The sequence below is a fragment of the Schistocerca nitens genome, chromosome 2 (genome assembly GCF_023898315.1).
Source record: "Schistocerca nitens isolate TAMUIC-IGC-003100 chromosome 2, iqSchNite1.1, whole genome shotgun sequence".
NCBI classification, from domain to species: Eukaryota; Metazoa; Arthropoda; class Insecta; order Orthoptera; family Acrididae; genus Schistocerca; species Schistocerca nitens.
The window spans coordinates 769,550,361-769,573,930 of record NC_064615.1 but is presented as its reverse complement, the minus strand read 5'-3'; the positions used below and the strand labels follow the sequence as shown (position 1 = coordinate 769,573,930).

At 39.3% G+C, this 23,570-nt stretch overlaps 1 protein-coding gene across 1 annotated transcript in view; it reads left to right on the top strand.

Moving 5' to 3' along the window:
- The window catches only part of LOC126237011 (ubiquitin conjugation factor E4 B), a 313,737-nt gene that overhangs the window by 100,649 nt on the left and 189,518 nt on the right, over positions 1–23,570 (top strand). The window contains exons 8-9 of the mRNA XM_049946739.1: positions 3,110–3,271; positions 10,818–11,012. Coding sequence (XP_049802696.1) covers positions 3,110–3,271; positions 10,818–11,012 — 357 coding nt within the window. The remainder of the gene's footprint in view (positions 1–3,109; positions 3,272–10,817; positions 11,013–23,570) is intronic.

The following is a 23,570-nucleotide window of genomic DNA, read 5'->3' as shown; positions in this document are numbered from 1 at the left end:
CCCAGTAAAGACTGTAACTCTTTGCTCATTCCTGGTACTGGAAAAATCCTGCACTGCCTGTATCAATCTTGTATCATTCCTCACACCAACCTCACTAATTACATAACTTAAGTAATTTATTTCTTCAACGTGAAGTGACTTTTTCAGTAATAATTCTTAGATGAGATACTTGCACCTGCTGAATGCTTTCCTCAGTCTTTGCCTATGTTCCTGCAAATCTCTTGAAAAGACGATTATGTCATCCAGGTACACTAAACAGTGATGAATCTTCAGTCTTTCAACACTATCCAACAAACGCTGGAATGTAGCTGGCGCATTCTTTAAACCAAATGGCATCGTTTTGTACTGTTAATTTCACCAAGTTACTGAAAATGCAATCTTTGCTCTATCCTGTGGAGCCACCTCTAATTGCAGGTACCCACTCTTCAAGTCCATCATCAAGAGATACCAGCAAATGCTCCATATTATCAGTTGTTTTCGTGATGTTTGGAATGTGGTAAGCATCTGTCGAATTCTTACTGTTCAAGTGGTGGTAGTCGCAGTAGAATTGATATTTCCTCAATCTGTCTGAAGACTTCTGCAGTATAATTACAATTCCTGCAATACTCTCTCCTTCTTCTATGACGCTGGTCAACTGTTAATTGATAAACTCCTCCAAAATTGGCTGCAGAGACAATGGTATTCTGTACAGCCTCCAGTACACTGATGATTCATTTCCCATCAGAATCCTGTGTTGGATTAAGGGTACTGCAGGCAACAGCCCTTTTGGCAAGAATGAGACTTAAATCTGTAGCAACATTTCTTCCACCTGTTTCCTCTCTATTCTCCTTACAAGCCTCACTTTCTCACGCAATGTAATCTTAGTGGCATCCTGTGCTCTTCTATAGCTTACACCCTCTGTGGAGTAATATTTGGCTTCCGCAGTTTCTAACATTGCCACTAATGTTCCCTTTAACAGCTTAAACCTCCTCGACACCAAAATTATCTACATTACCTCCATCCCTTTCCTGTATGTGTACAATACTTCGTCTCACTAAACAACTTGCTGCTTCTAATACTTCACTATCCTCCAGCAGTTCCAGTATGCACAGCATATCAACTGGTAATTCAGGCATCACAGTCGCTCACAGCAACATCCCAAGTACCACTCAACACACAATCAAGCATTAAGTCTTAATGTCATTGTTCACAGCTTAACTGGATTACCTTGTACAACAGATACTCCTCACGACAGATCAGCATTGATGACAGCTCCTCCAAGTCAGAATGTCCTCACACTAAGTTCCACCTCAAATCATCAAAGATCAGTTATGACGTGATATTGATGCAGAAAGTCTAACCCTAGGATTGTCCTGGTTCCTCACTTACATGAGACACCACTTCCACACACAACATAAACTTGGTTGTCTCTAATTAAAAATACCCCGTTACCAGCCCCAGTGGCCATACATCATTATCCCCTATCCCACGCAAATTATAATGTGGTGGGTCAAATTGCTTCTTACCCACTAAACCTCTCGAGGCCACCGACACATGCGCCCTTGTGTCCTATAAAAATGTGTACTTCTTATCATGTATGACACCCATTGTGGCACACTCTGCCCCCTGCATTTGTACTTACTGCTTTCTCTTCTACTGGAACACCTTTCAGCAGGTCTGGGGCTCTTGTATCTCACAGAGCATAAAGTCAGTAATTCAAAGGAATAGAAATGAAAAACGGCCTCACACCTGTGGCATCCTTTCTGTAGTGCTTTATCACTGTTGCAAGCATTAGCATGTTAACTGCAAGAATGCTTGATTACATTAATTACTGCTAGTCTTGAAGCACAGTTTCTTCAACGGAACAACAGTCATATGGAAATTTAATCTACTTGCTCTTATGTTCTCAAACAAACTGGCCATCCAGTAGGGTTTTCTGACCAAACCATTCTATTCTGTCCTTATCCAAACTCTTGAGATCTCCTTCAGTTTCATAGCCACTTGATTGTTTCCGAGAATGAGTACTTCACCAAATTTCTCAATGACTGCAACTGCTATAAATACTGCGGCTAAGGGCCAATTTCTCCTTTCACAACGAGTGTCATCCATCATGAATGATTATAGTCATTTGATTGGTTACCTCATGGCCGTCATGTACCCTCCTCCTTCCAGTCTGATTATTTTTGAGAGGTAGCTTATGAAAGCTCTCATAATAGTCTGGTGGTGGTGAAATCTAGTTCATTCTCTCTCCTATGCTATTTTGGGAAGCCATCCTGCCTCTCTTCTGTAAATTCCATCAAAGTATCAGAAAAGTGTTTACTCTCAAGATATGCAAATGTGCTTCAGTCACAACAAGGCTGTATTAATTTGTAGAACAGCCAACAAAAAATGATGGCTGGCAGAGCTGCACCTATCAGTACTCGAGTTATAAAAATCAAGTTGTGGGGGATTTCTCTGTCTCAAACTCTTGATTTAAAAGTTCCTCTGTGTTTGGGGTTAAGTTGTACTTGAAGCACATAGTTATCAGCCCAGTCATATAGTCCAAAGTCCTCTTTGGCACATCTTGTGTAATACCATCTGGTGTCTTGTGAATTTTAGTCACTGCGGTGTATGACTGTTAGTTAAATCATTGGCAGTATTCATAGCAGCCAGAACTGGAAGGTTGATTGTAGGTTTTGTTTCCGATTATTGTACTCATTTTACTTATTATAATGTCCTTTCAACTTCTTATATACAGTCATCATGCTCTCCATGAGTCCATTCCATAATAATATTGCCATTCCATATTCCTCTTATTCTTTAAATGCTTCTGCATCATAGCCAGGAATATGGAGCGTATATGTCAAATCTTCAACAGAGAAAATAATGAGAGTCATTGTTTGTATGTTATCCACTTTATACATACAAAAAAGAAATTGCAAGAAACATTAAAATAAAATGCTAATAAATTACACCAAACTGCAACAGGTTTTTGAACAGAATTTTTCTTAAAAGAGAAACCTGTAGTTGAAAATCATATCATGTAGCCTGTAGTTAGCCTTTCTAGCCTGTGTTTGTAATTACATGTTCCCGACGGGCATTTGGCAGTTTTTGTACTATGTGATAAAATATTGTCTCTTTCATGAAACAGATATTTGGATCCATTCTTCAAGGGCTTTTCATAACAATGAAAGCCTCTTCAATAGTTGGAAACGGCCACAGGCAACCAATCCAGGCCTTGAGTGATTTATTGGAAATAAGGTGTGGTCCATCTGGAAATGTGCGCCCAATATGCAGATTACTCACACAACAGGTGAGTATTTAAAATACTATAAATCAGAAGATTTATCAAATGATTCCTGGGAAAAAGTTTTCATTTAATATTGTCTGGGGTTATTTGTGCTCTTTTTTTTTTTTTTTACTTGAATATGTTTTTCATGTTACATAATTATATGCCAAACACACTAGCAGATCTAAATTATGAAAAGCAGGACTTGTTCAGTTAAAAAGAATTCTACTCACGATTGACAGAAACCGTGACATGAAACATTACACGTATTTTAACCAAGATAAGAGTATGTTGACATGTCACTTTTGCAAGTCTTTTCTTCTGTAGATTTGTTTCTCAGGTTTTGTGAGGAAAACGGTAGATCAGAAAACTGCATAGTCCTCTCACTATTTTCTTTCTTCCCTAGTTCATTTTATTCATAATAAGGATTCTGGCATGTTAGGAAATTTAATTTTTGATCAAAGTAATTCGAAGTGTCTATAATAATGATAGGTAATGTGTGGATTTTATGGCAGTTGGCCAGTATATGCACAAGAAATGCAGTGTAAGATCTTGATAAATCCAAAAGAACAAATTGTACATACCATAAAATTTGAAAATGACTGTCCATCAAATCAACCACTATGGGGGTCTGCACTTACCTTGTCTTCTACAGTATTATAATCAATATTTTGTTGTCAGTTGTACTGTATTGTATTGATCCTGTCATCTATAAAGCATATTATGCATAAGACAAGGAACAAGTCAGTTTATAAGTATTCATTTATTACATATTTATATAGCAATTTTTACTTGAGTAAAAGCAGTGATGCTACACTGAAGTGCCAAAGAAACTGGTATATGTATGCGTATTCAAATACAGAAATATATAAACAGGCAGAATACAGCACTGCGCTTGGCAACACCTACATAGGACAACAAAGTGTCTGGTGCAGTTGTTAGATTGGTTACTGCTGCTACAGTGGCATATTATCAAGATTTAAGTGAGTTTGAACATGTTGTTATACTCAGAACACGAGCAATGGGACACAGCATCTCTGAGGTAGTGATGAAGTGGGGATTTTCTCTTACAACCATTTCACAAGTGTACTGTGAATATCAGGAATCAGGTAAAACATCAAATCTTCAACATCGCTGCAGCCGGAAAAAGGTCATGCAAGAATGGGACCAATGATGACAGAAGAGAATCGTTCAATGTGACAGAAGTTCAATCCTTCCACAAATTGCTACAGGTTTCAGTGCTGGACCATCAGCAAGTGTCAAGTGTGCGCACCATTCAATGAAACATCATCGAAATGGGCCTTTGGAGCCAAAGCCCCACTCATGTACCCTTGATGACTGCATGACACAAAGCTTTACGCCTCGCCTCGGCCTGTCAACGCTGACATTGGACTGTTGATGACTGGAAACATGTTGCCTGGTCAGACAAGTCTCACTTCAAATTGAATCTAGTGGATTGATGTGTTTGGTTATGGAGACAACCTCATAATCCATGGAAACTGCATGTCAGCAGGGGACTGTTCAAGCTGATGGAGGCTCTTTAATGGTGTGGAGCATGTGCAGTTGTAGTGTTAGGAGAGCCCTCATATATCTAAATACGACTGTGGCAGGTGGCTTGTAAGTAAGCATCCTGTCTGATCACCTGCATCCATTCATGTCCATTGTGCATTCTGACAGACTTGGGCAATTCCAGCAGGACAATGCGACACACCACACATTCAGCATTGCTGCATAGCAGCTCCAGGAAAACTCTTCTAAGTTTAAACAATTCCACTGGCCACCAAACTCCCCAGACATGAACATTATTGAGCATATGTGGGATGCCTTGCAACATTCTGTTCAGGAGAGATCTCCACTCCCTTGTACTCTTATGCATTTATGGACAGCCCTGCAGGATTCATGGTGCCAATTCCCTCCAGCACTACTTCAGACATTTGTTGAATCCATGCCATGTTGTGTTGCCAGCAGCACTTCTGCCAGCTCATGGGGGCTCTAGACGATATTAGGCAAGTGTACCTGTGTCTTTGGCTCTTCGGTGTATAAATATGACTTTAAAGATTTTCCAAAGGATTTGACATCGGCAATTGTTTTTTATGTTTTCAGGAAGTCTATTAAAAGCTCCATTTTGGCAAAGAAATGCTTTAATTTGGGTAATATGTAAATTTTTGTTTTTTGTAGCACTGCGATCATGAGTGTCACACTTCTTTTGCAGTCTGCAGTCCTTACCTATCACATTTATTTTAAAGAATGTAAGGGTTTCCATAATGTAGATACATGGCAAAGAAGGAATACTGGAGATGTTGAATAAAAGTTTACGAGTCTCTAGGTTTGCATCCAAACATTAATCTAATGTCCCTTTTTGCAGATTATAAGTCCTGATACCTGCTTTAGAGTTTCCCCAGAAAGTGACTGCATATTTAAGGGGAGAATGGAAGTAGGCATATTATGCATTTGTTACTGTTTTCTCACTACAGCAGGATTTTAGTGAGCAAAGGAGGTAACATGTCTTGCTAAATTTTACGTTAAGACAGTCAGTATTTTTATTCCATTTTACATTGCTTTGCAGTCGTAGTCCTACGTCCATGATGTTATTAACTGGTTCATTGATGGAGACAAATGGGATAAACTTATGCTTGCTTGGAGCATTGTGGAATTCTATTGTAATAGATTTGTAACTTTTTTTTACAAGGTGATTATTCTGTGCCCTGCACTGTTTTCTGATTGCTGTAATTCTTCCTTACTTTCCCCTGTTAGTAAAATTGTGGTATCATCTGAAAATATGACTGTTTTACGTGCATCCATGTTTAAGATTAGATCGTTTATGCACAGAAGAAACAGAAGAGGTCACATTACTGATTCTTGGATTACACCATGTTTAAGTGATTTATGGTCTGACAAATGTTCAGAGGTAGTTTTCAGGTTGACATTTCTGTACTTGATGCCCACTGCTTGCTTACAATTGCACAGAAGAAACTGAACGAGTCGCTGGATAGATTTCAAATACCATGTTTTTCAAGCTTTGACAGTGGAGTCTTATGATCCACAGAGTCAAATGCTTTCAGTAGGATTCCTGTTTCTTGTCCATGAGCCTTCATATGAAGTTGATTGCACTCACAAATGGCAGTTGTTGATCTCTTATTTCTGAATATGTGTTGTTCATTACGTAGGATACTGTTTTTATGTATAAATTCCATAAGTTCGCCATACATAAATTTTTATGATATTTTTTAAATGCAAGAAGAAATTGTAGTCTGTCTGTAGTTGTTGACATTATCTCCCTCACCTTTTATGTACTGGAATATAGTGTGGGGACCGATGACTTCAGCAGCTTGGTCCCTTAGTAATTCACACATACACTGGAATGGCCTTAGATGTGTTCAGTATCTCATTTAAAGTGCTTGTCTGAAGTGAGCAGTCACAAGAGTGTGGAAGTATTTCAGTTAGGTTTGGTTCGCTCTTCTTTAAGATCGTTGCAGGGATACCATCAATGCCTGCAGAGTTGGAAGTTTTTAGTCCTTTTATTGCTTTTGCTACTTCATGTTGTGAGATGGAGCTGAGTACATTGACCGTCTATGTTCACTTATTTTAGATTCATTGTCTTGGGTGTTCTTATTTGAGGTTGATTTTATCTTTTCACACCTGTGAAAAAGTTGTTAAATATGGGGTTAAATAAGGGGGTTGTTACTTTTTGAGTTTCTTGTAATAGAGTGATATTTCTGCATGATGCTCTGTTTTCAACAGATTCTTTTTTTTTATAGCACTCCACATAGCCTTTGCTTTATTAGCTAAATTATAAATAAATTCATCATTGTGCGTTATTTTTGCTGCAGTTATTACTTTTCTGTGTATTTTTGTAATATACATGTAATTCAGGTAAAAAATTTTCCGTGTTAAATATTATTCAAAGTAGTCTCTTTTACAGTTTTTTGTGGAAGTGCAGTTTGAAAGAAATGGGTTAGTGTGTCAATGAAGGTGTTGAAATTCCGTGATAGAATAATGACAATATTATGATAAGGATAGTTGCTACTCGCCGTATAGCTGAGATGCTGAGTCGCAGACAGGCACAACAAAATGTTCGGCAAAAAAGGCTTTCATTCAGAATAGACTACACACACACACACACACACACACACACACACACACACACACACACACACACACACACACACATGCGCACCACCACAGTCTCTGGCTGCTGAGGCTATGGTCTGTGTGTGTGTGTGTGTGTGTTTTTTGTCTATTTCCAATTAAGGCCTCTCTGGCCGAAAGCTTATTTGTTGACAGTCTTTTTGTTGTACCTGTCTGTAACTCATTATCTCCGCTGTATTGTGGGTAACAACAATCTTTTTCATAATGTTAATTTTCATTTTATCATTAATTTTGTAAACTAGTGACCATTTTTCTTTGTTTAGCAAGCTGTTGAAATATTTCATGTTCTCCTGCCTATAGCTTCTATGTGTGATTGCTAAGGACGTACTGTTAACAATACTGCCTTTCATTTTCAAGCTTCATTTTTAATGAAGTGCTGTGTAGACTCTCCTTGACTAGCAGCTGATCTAAAAGTATTTCACAAGTGTCTGTTATACAGGCAGCCGCATTTCCTTCAGCCATTAAACTGTAAGTTGTAACAAGCTACTAAAGGGCCTCTCTGCTTCTACTGTTTTGAGGGAATCAATGTTTATGTCACCACAGATTATCAAACCACAATCCATTTTATTTAAATACTGGAAACTCCAGGTAGAAATATCAACAATGTAGGGAAAGATGGGTTACTACTTACCATGAAGAAGACACGTTAAGTTGCAGACAGGCGCTATTAAGACACTTACACAAAGCTTTCAGCCACACCCTTCATGAGTAAAAGCGAAACAGAGAAACGCACACCATTCTTACACCCGAGCAAGCACACGTCTCACTCACACATGACCACCAACTCCAGCAGTCCAGACCAGCTTACTTTGTTTAGCAATGACTCTAATTTATTTAAGAAAAGTTCAAAATTTCCAGCTTGTGATCAGTAAACAGTATGAATAACGAGGTTGACCTTAATAATTTTTATAGCTGCAATTTCATGATGCTTTTGATATTCTTTCCACTTATGGCAAGCAGGATAGTAAAATCTATATTTTTTCTGTACATTGCTACTGCACTTTAGTAGGAGGACAAAGTGAATTAATTTATTTTTGTATGTTGAATTAATTCGGGGTTAAGCCAGTGCTAGGAAATGAATAATACTGAGGTATCCTTTAGTCCACCTGTAATCAATCTTATTAAGCAAGGATTGTACATTTTCATGAAATTTTTTTAGATTGAGTTTATTTATGATTGATAGTTCAAGATTCCATTTTTTCAATTGAAAGCTGTGATGTTAATGTACCCTCAGAAGTTTAAATACTAATACTATCTTCAAATATGCATTGCTGAACAACTGAAGAAATCATTAAAAGAGAATGGCATTTATACAACAAATCGCCAACAACAGTGCAAACTAGCAATAATGTTTTAGGGTAGTGTCATCAAATCGCTGGCATACTATCAGTATTTCCTAAATGAATCAGTAGAACGTATGTACATTGAAACATCAAACTAAAGAGTCTTCTTCATTTTGGGAACACTACTTGTCATGTCGCTTAAATGTAAATGTGTATTGTGTTAGTACTTAATGTCAAAGTATCAGAATGGCCAGTTACTGCATAATTAGCTCTGAAACTCCTTGACAGATAAAACGTGTGTTCTAGACCATTACTTGAACTTGTCCTTTAACCTTCATTGGACAGTACTTGTGACAGAGTTTTCAGGGACTTCCCCATAACACAACTTGTAGCTTTCATGCTCTGGACCTCTGCCCTACATTTCAAGCTCTGCAGGTGTCATTTAGCCATTAGTGGGTAAGCTGGTCTCCATCATATTCTTGCTCAGGTCTGATATACCAACAAGGTATTTGAGATACTCTGTTGGGAATATAAATTAGAAGAGAATAACTGGCAGCTCGAATCATTTAGGTGCATGAATAGGCATACATGGAGAGCTCACTGAAACAGAGCACTGTCCACAAAAGAAAAGGGCAGGTTTAGCTTAGCCCCATTCTGACCAGGTGTTTTACTCTATTGGGAAGTGTCATAAGTCTTCACTTCAGAGTGAAAGATTCATTCTGGAATCGTACACTTTGCACATACTGATTGCCCACTTCTACCTGGACCCCTGTGCGATCATTGCATTTCACCTGACTTCATGTTGTCCTGAATGTTTACGCTCATTGAAAACGTTAGCTACATAACACTGTAACATTATTACACATGATAACCGTAAGTAACTATTGCGAATATAGCCTTGATCTGTGTGCAATGCTGTGCTTGGTGATTGATATTATTATTTACTGAAATGAGTGAAGAGGCTGTACCTGGTCCTTCTAGTGATTCGCCATCACCTTTTGTGTCACTTCTGCGTTGCATTAATCCAACACATGTTTGTTTCTTTTATAAAATATACACTGGCTTCTCTAGGAGGAGAATGTGTGGCTTGTCTCAGCAGCCAATGTCCTATTGAGTCAGTTGGAAGCTTCCGCACCCAGCCTCTTCTGCTCAGGCGCCAAGTAAAAGTGTGTGTAATAATCTGTACTGTAATAATCTTGCCATAGAGTGACAAAAGTGGGATAAGAATCTTTAGTGTGCAATAAAGAAAAAAGTTCGTCCAACTCAAGAATTTTAGTCAGAAAAAAAATAATTTAAATGGGTTGTAAGAATAACACATTGGCATCCTAATAAAAAAGAGGGAGTTTTTTAAGTATGTATATAGATCAGTTCAAGATATATTGTGCACTGATAGTGTTTGAATATGTTATCTGAATGTTATAGGAAAGATCTTGTAGAATTTGAATACTTTTGGATAAAAGGAGACCACTCACCAAAATGCAGGAGTGTTGAGATGTTGACAGGCACACGCAAAAGAAAGAAAACTTGCTAGCTTTCACAGTTATCCTGTAACAACGACATTAAAAACACTCTCTCTCTCTCTCTCTCTCTCTCTCTCTCTCTCTCTCTCTCTCTCACACACACACTCTTATGCTGCCCTTATATGATACCAACTCGATTACCGGCACCGGCATATCGTAGGATCAGTAGCATGTGTGTGTGTGTGTGAGGAACATGAGACAAAATACAGACATTTAAATAGAGTGAGTTATCTGCTAATAGCTAAAGACTGTCAGTGCAGAGGGAGTCAAGACAACAAAAATCAAGTCTGTAATAAATACTGTTGTAGAGAGACAGTATCATAACCCATACAAATTTTCTGGTGGAATTGTTAGGGATAAGTACAATATGTTGTTAAAATGCATGCTTGCTTAGTATAGGTGAACTTATAGTGAATAAAGAGAACACATTGTCCAAAATGAATTCTTGCTTCAGTTTTTGAATTCAGTCATTGTTGTTATGCATCAAATTCTTTCATAAATAACAGTATTTATACGTGACCCCACTCTTTTGACTTTGATACATACATGATGCAAAATAATTGCTCACTTCAAGACAAAAAAAAATTCCAAATTGCAATATGTCAATCTTCTTTTCAGGTTCAGTTCCTGCCTGACTTGGTTACTCCAGCTGTTGGAAGAGAATTGTCTCGAACATCTTATTTGGGACCATTCCTGTCAGTGTCAGTCTTTGCAGAAGATGAACCAAAAGTTGCTGAAAAATTCTTTTCTGGAAACACAGCTGCTGACAAATCACTGAACCACACACTACAAATAGAATTGGAAAATACAAGAGTAAGAAAAAAATTTTTATAATTACTTGTGACTAGCATAAATTTTTCAGACTTAACATTCATTGAAACTGTCCTTCTAAACAGTAGTTATGTTGTGACAGACATTACAAAGATATTACTGAAAACTGATAAATTGGAGTTTGTGGTCTTGTTGCCACACACTATCTTACGCAGATCAAAGTTAGTGTGTAGTCCCTAGCAAATGAGACAGAAACTGAAATTGAGAGTAGCAAAACAAAAGCTGAAATGCTTAACTCAATGATCCTTTAGAAAGGAAAACACAGGAGAATTACCCCAATTTAATCCTTATACCACTGAAAAGTTGAATGAGATCAGTATTAGTGTCAGTGTTGTAGAGAAACAGCTGAAATCATTAAATATGAACAAAGCTCCAGGACCCAATGGAAAACCTATCAGATTCTGTACTGAATTTACGGCTGAGTTAGTCCCTCTTCTGTCTAAAATCTGTCATAGATCTCTGGAACAAAAAACAGTGCCTACTTCTTGGGAAAAAGCTCAGGGCACACCCGTCTACAAGAACGGTAGTAGAACGATCCTCAAAACCAATCCTTGACATCGATTTATTGTAGAATCTTAAAACATATTCTGAGCTCAAACATAATGAACTACAGTAGAGTGTCTGTAGTGTGACACATATGGGAGTGGGATATGTCCACTGGGGGCCGAACTGCACAATAAACCTGGGTTTGGTGTGGGGCGGCGGTTTGGTGAGTGGACTGCTGTAGCCTGTTGTGGGGGTTGTGAACCACTGAGGACTACGGTGGGGACGAAGCCTCTCTGTCGTTTCTGTGTCCCCAGTTCGATATAATACAATAATTATGACACTGATTCACATTATTACTGTTATTAATAATGTGCTATGTGCATTTGCTGTCTGTTTTACTTATTTACAGGATGGAAACCTCATCATCCACAACGATGCAGCAATGACAATAAGCTATCATGTAGCTCTTAACATAGATAAAATAGCATGGCCCTTCGGCGATGGAGAATTTGTAAAAGAATGTTTTGTTGCTGCCACAACAATTTTGTGCCCAGCAAGTCTTCCTGTTTTTGAAATGAGAACAGTTTGCAGGAGTATTGAAGAAATAGCACACGATGTGGAAGCTCAGTTGAGAAACAAGATCAAAGATTTGGTTTTCTTTTCATTAGCATTGGACTAAAGCACTGATGTATGTGATGTTGCTCAACTTGCGGTTTTTTTGCGAGGAGTAATTTCTCAGTTTAATGTGATTGAGAAACGCCTAAATTTAGTGCCAATTTATTACCCAACCCCAACAACGTCTGACGAGATACATTTGTGTGTATAACATATAATAGAGAAATACGAGCTATGTTGGGAAGAACTTTCATCGATTGCAACAGATGGGGCTAATGCAATGATTGGTCATAAGTCTGGTGTTGTGCTTTGATATGAAAAAAATTGAAAGCCGTCGGCGTCCAGCAGTAACTACCAGAAATACATTGCGTTCTTCACCATGTTACTTTGCTAGCAAAATGTGCCAAACTAGTTGATGTCATGGACAGGGTTATAAAAACAATTAACATTCTCAGATTGCACGGTTTGGAACACAGACGATTCAAATTGTTCCTGGCAGATCTCAAGTGTGAATGCGGTGATGTTCCATATTTTCGTGAGGTATGCTGGTTGAGTTGAGCTGTTGTTTTAGAACAATTTTTTAATTTACGTAAAGATGTAGCGTTATTCATGGATGCGAAAGGAAATCTGGTAAAAGAATTGGACGACCTACGGTGGATTTTAAACCTTGCATTTTTAGCTGACGTAACTAAGCATCTGAATAGTTTGAATGTAGCTTTGCAAGGTAGAAATAAAGTAACTAGCGAAGTGGTTGGCACTATTTTGGCAAGAGAAAACTGCTTTTGTGGGCAAAGCAACTGTCAGAAATATTGTGCGTACATTTACTGAGCGTTGCACTTGTTGTTAATGAAAATAATTTGGAACAGGAGAGGCTCAAAGAACATTTTTATGGGTTTGTAATGGTGCTACAGTCTCTCGTAGGCATTTTTGATACTAGATTTGAGGATTTAAATCAACTGGAATGCGATGTCAACCTTTTTGTGACTCCTTTTGCAGTTAACGTTCAAAACGTGCCTTATGTAATTCAGTTGGAACTCATTGACTATCAATACAATCGTGTACTGAAGGAGAAGTTTTGCACTGCAGAAACCTTGGAAAGCTTCTACAAATATTTCCCATGTGACAGTTCCCATTGTTATTTAAAATAGCTGCTCATGTGTGTAGTTCTTTTGGAACAACATACTTGTGTGAAAGTGTTTTCTCCCTAATGAAATTGACAAAATCGAAGCTTAGTAGTAGTTGTATTGATGTTCATCTGGCTGACCCCTTGCCGTGAAGCATGTTGGGACCAGTAATTTCACACCAAATATCAAGATGCTAGTTGAAAATCATTGTAAAAACATCCAGGTTGATGTAATTTAATGCCTATGTCCTATTCGTACGTGGTATCCTCCTCTGAACTATACACACCTGTGTAAATATAACGTAATACTTACAATACAAATTTGTTTGTTTCTTAATCCTTTACATCTGCATCATATTTGTGAAAATAGAACATGTTATAATGATTCGAAACTGTGTTTCATCTGTACATGGCCAACCGTAGCATGGCACAGGTTACACAAACTTTGGGTAAGCAATTTTTACACGTACATCCCACACACGCATGTTGTGCCACATATGATTTGCCTCCCGATAACCAAATACAGGCGCAGAGTTCATGGACGCCACATGCGCGTGAAACGACCTTGGATGTATGTGTGTTCCACCACCACTACATACGTTAGCTTGTTCACACTCAGCTGTGTGCATGAAGCGCTCTCACAGCGACATGGTTGGCCCCCGTGAAGTGTGCATACCCAAGTGGCCAGCCTTGTCACACAGCTCTGCTACCTGCACTACGTGCCCTCATAGCTGCTCAGCGTTGCCCTCGCGGGTCACGGTGCGCGTGGGCAGCTATCGGCCCACCCCTGCAATAGATTCTTTCTTTTTTTGGTAATGAATCTTAACAGTCTGCATAATATTATGATCCATATGTTGTAGCAAAGGAGCTACATTTGGAGGGAGAAACATCACTTTATCAAACCATCTTGGGGTTTAAGTTCTTCTTCATTTGGACGTCCGGGGCAATTATCTAACACCAACAAAGCTTTCTGAGACAAATTTTGCTTCTTGAGGAACTTTTTGACCAATGGCACATGGCACGCACTCCTCGTGAAACCATTCACTGAACAATTCCCGGGTCATCCAAGCTTTGTTTTGGTGTTTATATTTGAGTGGCAGATGTTTTGCATTTTTGAATGCCCTAGGATCTTTTGATTTTCTTATGACAAGCAGCTCAAGTTGGTGTGTTCCCTTTATCATGATTTTTTAAATGTCATAAATGTCAACCCCCCCATGAACCATGGACCTTGCCGTTGGTGGGGAGGCTTGCGTGCCTCAGCGATACAGATGGCCGCACCGTAGGTGCAGCCACAACGGAGGGGTATCTGTTGAGAGGCCAGACAAACATGTGGTTCCTGAAAAGGGGCAGCAGCCTTTTCAGTAGTTGCAGGGGCAACAATCTGGATGATTGACTGATCTGGCCTTGTAACATTAACCAAAACGGCCTTGCTGTGCTGGTACTGTGAACGGCTGAAAGCAAGGGGAAACTACAGCCGTAATTTTTCCCGAGGACATGCAGCTTTACTGTATGATTAAATGATGATGGTGTCCTCTTGGGTAAAATATTCCGGAGGTAAAATAGTACCCCATTCGGATCTCCGGGTGGGGACTACTCAAGAGGACATCGTTATCAGGAGAAAGAAAACTGGCGTTCTACGGATCGGAGCGTGGAATGTCAGATCCCTTAATCGGGCAGGTAGGTTAGAAAATTTAAAAAGGGAAATGGATAGGTTAAAGTTAGATATAGTGGGAATTAGTGAAGTTCGGTGGCAGGAGGAACAAGACTTTCGGTCAGGTGATTACAGGGTTATAAATACAAAATCAAATAGGGGTAATGCAGGAGTAGGTTTAATAATGAATAAAAAAATAGCAGTGCGGGTTAGCTACTACAAACAGCATATTGAACGAATTATTGTGGCCAAGATAGACACAAAGCCCATGCCTACTACAGTAGTACAAGTTTATATGCCAACTAGCTCTGCAGATGATGATGAAATTGATGAAATGTATGACGAGATAAAAGAAATTATTCAGGTAGTGAAGGGAGACGAAAATTTAATAGTCATGGGCGACTGGAATTCGTCAGTAGGAAAAGGGAGAGAAGGAAACATAGTAGGTGAATATGGATTGGGGGGAAGAAATGAAAGAGGAAGCCGCCTTGTAGAATTTTGCACAGAGCATAACTTAATCCTAGCTAACACTTGGTTCAAGAATCATAAAAGAAGGTTGTATACCTGGAAGAATCCTGGAGATACTAAAAGGTATCAGATAGATTATATAATGGTAAGACAGAGATTTAGGAACCAGGTTTTAAATTGTAAGACATTTCCAGGGGCAGATGTGGATTCTGACCACAATCTATTGGTTATGACCTGCAGATTGAACCTGAAGAAACTGCAAAACGGTGGGAATTTAAGGAGATGGGACCTGGATAAACTGAAAGAACCAGAGGTTGTAGAGAGTTTCAGGGAGAGCATAAGGAGACAATTGACAGGAATGGGGGAAAGAAATATAGTAGAAGAAGAATGGGTAGCTCTGAGGGATGAAGTAGTGAAGGCAGCAGAGGATCAAGTAGGTAAAAAGACGAGGGCTAATAGAAATCCTTGGGTAACAGAAGAAATATTGAATTTAATTGATGAAAGGAGAAAATATAAAAATGCAGTAAATGAAACAGGCAAAAAGGAATACAAACGTCTCAAAAATGAGATCGACAGGAAGTGCAAAATGGCTAAGCAGGGATGGCTAGAGGACAAATGTAAGGATGTAGAGGCTTGTCTCACTAGGGGTAAGATAGATACTGCCTACAGGAAAATTAAAGAGACCTTTGGAGAGAAGAGAACGATTGTATGAATATCAAGAGCTCAGATGGGAACCCAGTTCTAAGCAAAGAAGGGAAGGCAGAAAGGTGGAAGGAGTATATAGAGGGTTTATACAAGGGCGATGTACTTGAGGACAATATTATGGAAATGGAAGAGGATGTAGATGAAGATGAAATGGGAGATACGATACTGCGTGAAGAGTTTGACAGAGCACTGAAAGACCTGAGTCGAAACAAGGCCCCGGGAGTAGACAGCATTCCATTAGAACTACTGATGGCCTTGGGAGAGCCAGTCATGACAAAACTCTACCATCTGGTGAGCAAGATGTATGAGACAGGCGAAATACCCACTGACTTCAAGAAGAAAATAATAATTCCAATCCCAAAGAAAGCAGGTGTTGACAGATGTGAAAATTACCGAACTATCAGTTTAATAAGTCACAGCTGCAAAATACTAACGCGAATTCTTTACAGACAAATGGAAAAACTGATAGAAGCGGACCTCGGGGAAGATCAGTTTGGATTCCGTAGAAATGTTGGAACACGTGAGGCAATACTAACCTTACGACTTATCTTAGAAGAAAGATTAAGGAAAGGCAAACCTACGTTCGAGCATTTGTAGACTTAGAGAAAGCTTTTGACAACGTTAACTGGAATACTCTCTTTCAAATTCTGAAGGTGGCAGGGGTAAAATACAGGGAGCGAAAGGCTATTTACAATTTGTACAGAAACCAGATGGCAGTTATAAGAGTCGAGGGGCATGAAAGGGAAGCAGTGGTTGGGAAAGGAGTGAGACAGGTTGTAGCCTCTCCCCGATGTTATTCAATCTGTATATTGAGCAAGCAGTAAAGGAAACAAAAGAAAAATTCGGAGTAGGTATTAAAATTCATGGAGAAGAAGTAAAAACTTTGAGGTTCGCCGATGACATTGTAATTCTGTCGGAGACAGCAAAGGACTTGGAAGAGCAGTTGAACGGAATGGACAGTGTCTTGAAAGGAGGATATAAGATGAACATCAACAAAAGCAAAACGAGGATAATGGAATGTAGTCTAATTAAGTCGGGTGATGCTGAAGGGATTAGATTAGGAAATGACACACTTAAAGTAGTAAAGGAGTTTTGCTATTTAGGGAGTAAAATAACTGATGATGGTCGAAGTAGAGAGGATATAAAATGTAGACTGGCAATGGCAAGGAAATCGTTTCTGAAGAAGAGAAATTTGTTAACGTCGAGTATAGACTTAAGTGTCAGGAAGTCGTTTCTGAAAGTATTTGTATGGAGTGTAGCCATGTATGGAAGTGAAACATGGACGATAACTAGTTTGGACAAGAAGAGAATAGAAGCTTTCGAAATGTGGTGCTACAGAAGAATGCTGAAGATTAGGTAGGTAGATCACGTAACTAATGAGGAGGTGTTGAATAGGATTGGGGAGAAGAGAAGTTTGTGGCACAACTTGACTAGAAGAAGGGATCGGTTGGTAGGACATGTTTTGAGGCATCAAGGGATCACAAATTTAGCATTGGAGGGCAGCGTGGAGGGTAAAAATCGTAGAGGGGGACCAAGAGATGAATACACTAAGCAGATTCAGAAGGATGTAGGTTGCAGTAGGTACTGGGAGAAGAAGAAGCTTGCACAGGATAGAGTAGCATGGAGAGCTGCATCAAACCAGTCTCAGGACTGAAGACCACAACAACAACAACAAATGGTAACATGTCTAACACCATAAAATGAGGTTAAATCATTAATTTTTTTCTCTTTGGTTTAATTTTATAATAATTTTGGATTTTTCAACTAAAGTCAATGTCTTGTGTTCCCGTTTTTAACTACCTGCTTGAGACGTATTGTAGGAAATACTCACTAACACCATCACAGTAAAGTTGAAGAAGGTACTAATTCGATTGCAACAATTGGTGGCTGACTGTGTATTGTTTACTAAACTGTTCACTTGAAGTGGCTCGCCCATCCACCACAGACTGGTGAAGAGACTACCGTATCTCGAACGGAATGATCTCCTACATGCCAACCAGCAGGAATTCCGAAAACATCAGTCACGTGAAATCCAACTCACACTTTTCTCACGTGACATGCTGGAGGTTTTTGGATCAAGGTAGGCAGATAGAGACAGTACTTCTTGATTTCCGAAAAGCCTACACTTATTGTCAAAAGTGCAATCGTATGGGGTATCAAGTGAATTTGTGAGTGAATTGAAAACTTTTTGGTTGGGAGGATGCAGCATGTTACCTTGGATGGAAAGTCATCGTCTAGGAGTAACTTCAGATATCCCCCAAGGAAGTGTGTTAAGACCCTTGCTGTTCATGTTGTGTATCAATGATCTTGCAGACTATATTAATAGTAACTTCAGACTATTTTGCAGATGATGCAGTTATCTATGGTGACGTACCATCTGAAAGAAGCTGCATAAATTTTCAATCAGATCTTGATAAGATTTCAAAGTGGTGCAAAAATAGGCAACTTTCTTTAAATCTTTAGAAATTTAAAGTTGTGCATTTAACAAAATGAAAAAAACTTAGCATCCTATTACTATTGTGTCAGAGTGTCACATTTGGAGTTGGCCAACTCGTGCAAATACCTGGACGTAGCGCACTTTGTAGGGATATGAAATGGAATGATCACATACGCTCAGTTGTGGGTAAAGCAGGTGCTAGACTGTGGTTTATTGGATGAATACCGGGCAAATGCAATCAATCTACAAAGGAAATTGCTTACAAATCACTTCTATGAGACATTCTAGAACATTGCTCAAGTGTGTGTGTCCCATACCAAATAGGATCAACAGGGGATATTGGATGTATGCAGAAGAGGGTGGCACAAATTGTCACAGGTTTGTTTGATCCATGTGAGAGTGTCTCAAAGATATTCAAGAAACTGAACTGGTAAACTTGTGAAGATAGGCATAAACTATCCCAAGAAATTCTAGTAACTAACTTTCAAGAATCGGCTTTAAGTGATGACTCTAGGAATATACTACAATCCCCTTCATATTGCTCATGTAGGGATTACGAGGGTAACATTAGAATAATTAAAGCACACACAGAAGCATTCAATCACTTTTCCCAGACTCCAAGTGTGGAGCAGCCCTATAACTGGTATAATGGGATGTACCCTCTGCCATGCCCTTAATGGTAGTTTGCAGAGTATAGCTGTAGATTTGTCACATACTAGACCGAATAGAATTGTGAATAACCAATGCTGTTTACTGATTGTGTCCATTCATGAGAGAGAGAGAGAGAGAGAGAGAGAATGTGAAACAATGGAAAACTGTTTATAAAATTTCATCATTTATTCACATTTTATGGTGTTAGAGGAACCACCAAGTTGTTCCTTTGCATGTCAACATTATTACATTATTATTGAATTTGCTCTCTCTTCTACACCTTTTATCCTTAACAGAGTAACTCGTTGTCATTACATAATTTTTTTTCATGACTGAGCAACATATTGAATCACCAGAGTTTTAGTTTTTCATTTAGCGATTGTGAGACTCAAATACTTATCCGCCTTTCTCAGAGCGTGTGTAGATTTTTTATAGTTATCTAAAGCCTTTCCCATCGCGTGTTTGGATTTTTTATAGAAATCTAAAGCCTTTCCCAATGTGTGTGTAGATTTGTGATAGTTATCTAAAATACTTTAGATACACGGTCTGTTCAAAAAATCACAGAATATTCGTAATTTTGCAGCAGAGTGTGTTGGAACAAAATGTGGTCGGTGTCCCTACACATGCCGGTGTTTAATGTGTAACTGCCGGAAGTTTCATTGTTGCGCATCTGTTAGTTATTGTTCAGTGCTGTATGGAGTAGAATGTTGTATCGTACAGTTTGGAAATTTTGAGATGGCAGAGTTACAGCAACACGTCTGCATTAAATTTTGCATGAAACTTAAGAAAACCTTTACAGAGACACATCAAATGATGCAGGAAGCATATGGTGATGAGTGCTTGTACAAAATTCAGTACTACAAATGGTTCACATGATTTAAAAATGGCCAGGCAGAAGTTAGAAATGACCCTCATCCAGAACAATCTTCATCGTCTACTGGCGATGCTGATGTCAGGGCAACGAAATTGTGCATGCCAATCAGTGAGTGACTATCTGAGAGATTGCAGAAGAACGTAACATCTCAATTAGATCATGTCATCTAATCCTGACACAGCATCCTGGAATGCATCGTGTTGCCGCCAAGTTCATCCCATGGTTGGAGTCAAGGCCAGAAAGACATTCACCTTACAATCTGTGAAGAGCTTTTTTATCATGTAAATGAGAATGAGATGTTACTAAAGAGAATCACAACTAGTGATGAGATATGAATCTACTGTTGTGATCTTGAGACCAAGATCCTGTCTTCACAATAGGATGGAAAAGGTTCTCAAAGACCAAAAAAAGCTTGTCAGTTCAAATTTCAAAGACATACTGATAGTTTCCTTTGACTTCAAAGGCTTAGTTCATCCTGAATTTATGTCACAGGAAGCAACCATTAATCGATGGTACTATCAGCACATGTTGTGATGCCTGCAAGTAAATGTGAGACAGAAACGGCCTGGAATGTGGTGAGGCAATTCATGGCTCTTGAATCTTAACGCACCCATACGTTCATTCCCATTGGTGCATGACTATTGCACAAAAACCAAATTGGCGTGCTACCTCATCCTCTGTACTTTCCAGACCTGACCCCTGTGGACTTATTTTTGTTTCCAAAGTTGAAAACTTTGTTGAATGGACAAAGATTTGCAAAGATAGATGAGATAGAAGAAAATTTGCAGACAGCGCTTCGTGCGATCCAGCAAGAGTTGTAGCAAGATGGTTTCCATAAGTGGAAACTGCATTGGGGGTGGTGTATCAATTGTGGATGAGAATATTCAGGAGTCCATGCAGAGCAAGTAGAAGGGAAGTGCTGAAAAATGTTTTGGACAAAGTTCGGGAATTGTTTGAACAGATCTCGTAAATGAATGAGTGAATCATTGTTAGAACCCTCCACCACATTAATTTCTCTAGCCTGTTAGATCTTAGTGATCACACTGTCTGCAATGGCTTTCCTGCGTATCTCTTATTCTCCATTCCAACATTGTTTCTATGTAAAATTTTTTGGCTAATGAATAGGCAAACCAATGTGCCAGATATGTATTTTCCTATTTACTTTGCTGCAACTCCAGTTTCAATTTGTTTGAGAGTTGATGACATTGATGGCATTCACTGTTTCAAATCTACGAGGGTTGCCCAGTAAATAATGCCCCATATTTTTTTTCTCCAGAAGTATTTATTCCACAACAATCAAATTTACATATGTGAAAGACTGATGTTTTGTCTACTTGCTTTATTTTTCCACATAATCTCCTTCAAGTTCGACGGCCTTTTTCCAGCGAGACACAAGAGCGTGTATTCCCTGCCGGTAAAAATCTTTACTCTGCCTACGGAGCCAGGTTGTCACTTCGTGAATCACTTCTTCGTCATCGGCAAAACGTCTTCCACGAATGAAATTCTTCATTGGCCCAAACAAGTGAAAGTCTGAAGGAGCCAAATCGGGGCTGTAGGGTGGATGGGGTAACACTATCCAACCCAGTTTCGCGATGTGTTCACAAGTCCTCAAACTTGTGTGAGGACGAGCGTTATCATGCTGAATCAAAACATCCTGTGGGTTAACATGACGCCCAAGGCGCCGGAAGCGCTGCTTAAGTTTGTCTAATGTTTTGACATAAGCCTCTGAATTAATGGTACTGCCTTTTGGCATCACATCAATGAGAATTACGCCCTCGCAATCCCAAAACACAGTCATCATGACTTTTCCGGCTGAAGGACCTGTTTTGAATTTTTTCTTCTGTGGAGAATAAGCATGACGCCATTCCATCGATTGTCTTTTTGTTTCGGGCTCAAAATGATGCACCCAAGTTTCATCACCTGTCACAATCCGTGACAAAAAGGCCTCCCCGTCAACGTGAAAGCGTCGCAACAAATCGAAAGAAATGTCTTTTCTTTGGGATTTGTGATCGACAGTAAGACACCGAGGAACCCATCTTGCACACACTTTTGAGTATCCAAGCTGATTGATAATCACATCCACACTTCCTTTGCTTACTGACAACTCCAGTGCCAATTGTCGAGTCGTAATGCGTCGATCCCGTCGAATGAGAACATCAGCCCGCTGCAACATGTCAGGCGTGCCAGCCGTGGGAGGCCTTCCCGACCGCGGCAAATCTCGGAGCTCCGCAGCACGGCCCTCAGATGCTTTCACCCTCTGTGCCCAGCGACCAACAGTACTCCTATCGACTGCAGATGTTCCGTAGACGTTGCACAAGCGTTTATGGATATTGCCCACGGTTTCTTCCTCTGCTACGAGAAATTCAATCACTGCACGTTGTTTCTGACGGATGTCACTTGCAGACGCCATTTTAGAACATTCCTACACCACCGCTCTCTGTCGGAGGAAATTGAAACTTTGCGTACACACGCGGGAAACTTCAAATAACTCGCACCTAAAGTTTCACATTTCTAATATTTTTTATTTCGGAGAAAAAAAATATGGGGCATTATTTACTGGGCAACCCTCGTACTATCAGAATGTCCTCTTTCATTTAGATTTTTCATTTGTTTGGCTTTTACCATATCATTGGTGTAGGAGAATTTTTGTGCCTTCATTACTAACATGTCAAAGACGCAAGGTAAGTAGAAGCAGAACTAATACTGAGGATTGTGGTAGCCCTTTTTTATACAAAGGTTAACTGAATGTCTATGGTGAGTGTAGAGAGTTGATTTATTAAACAATGGGAAGTCCAGTCTGGGGTATCGCCAGTATTATGAAAAGGATAGATCGCTACTCACCATAAACATGACACATTAATTTGCATACAGCCACAACGAAAGGGCTATTACACACTTAGCTTTTGGCCAAAACTGTCTTCAGGAAAGAAAAGAAAACACGCACATTCAGACAAGCAGGCATGCCTCATGCACAACTTCCTGTGAGAATGTATGTGTGTTTTCCTTTCTTTTCTAAACAAGGCTTTAGCTGGAAGCTAAGTGTCTAATTGTTTTTTGGTTGAACCTGCCTGGAACTCACCATGTCATTGTTATGGTGAGTAACCATCTATTCTTTTCATAATATCGATTTATTATCATGTTCTTCATGAGCCTGCTAAGCTTTGAGGAAGGAATCATTTTTGTTAGCTGCAGCATGGGTCCATATAGCCATACACTGTCATAAGTAGCAGTAGAGTCCATGAACACAACTCCTGATTTCAGACCTGTTTGGAATACTGATCCAACATTTGATGTCAAAGTTAGACTTGTTTGCAGTAACTGAGGTTAGTTCTAATGTCAACTTGTTCAAGAGGAATAACATTGTTCTCGAGCAGTATGGTGGTAAGTGTTGGATCTTTACTGGGTTTCCTTGGGTTTAGTAAGGTACTAGTTTCAACTATTTTAAACTCGCTGGGCATCATCCCATTCTTAGAATACCTTCATGGAAATGATCAAACAAGTCTCTACTGGGGTATCCCAGGTTTTATAAA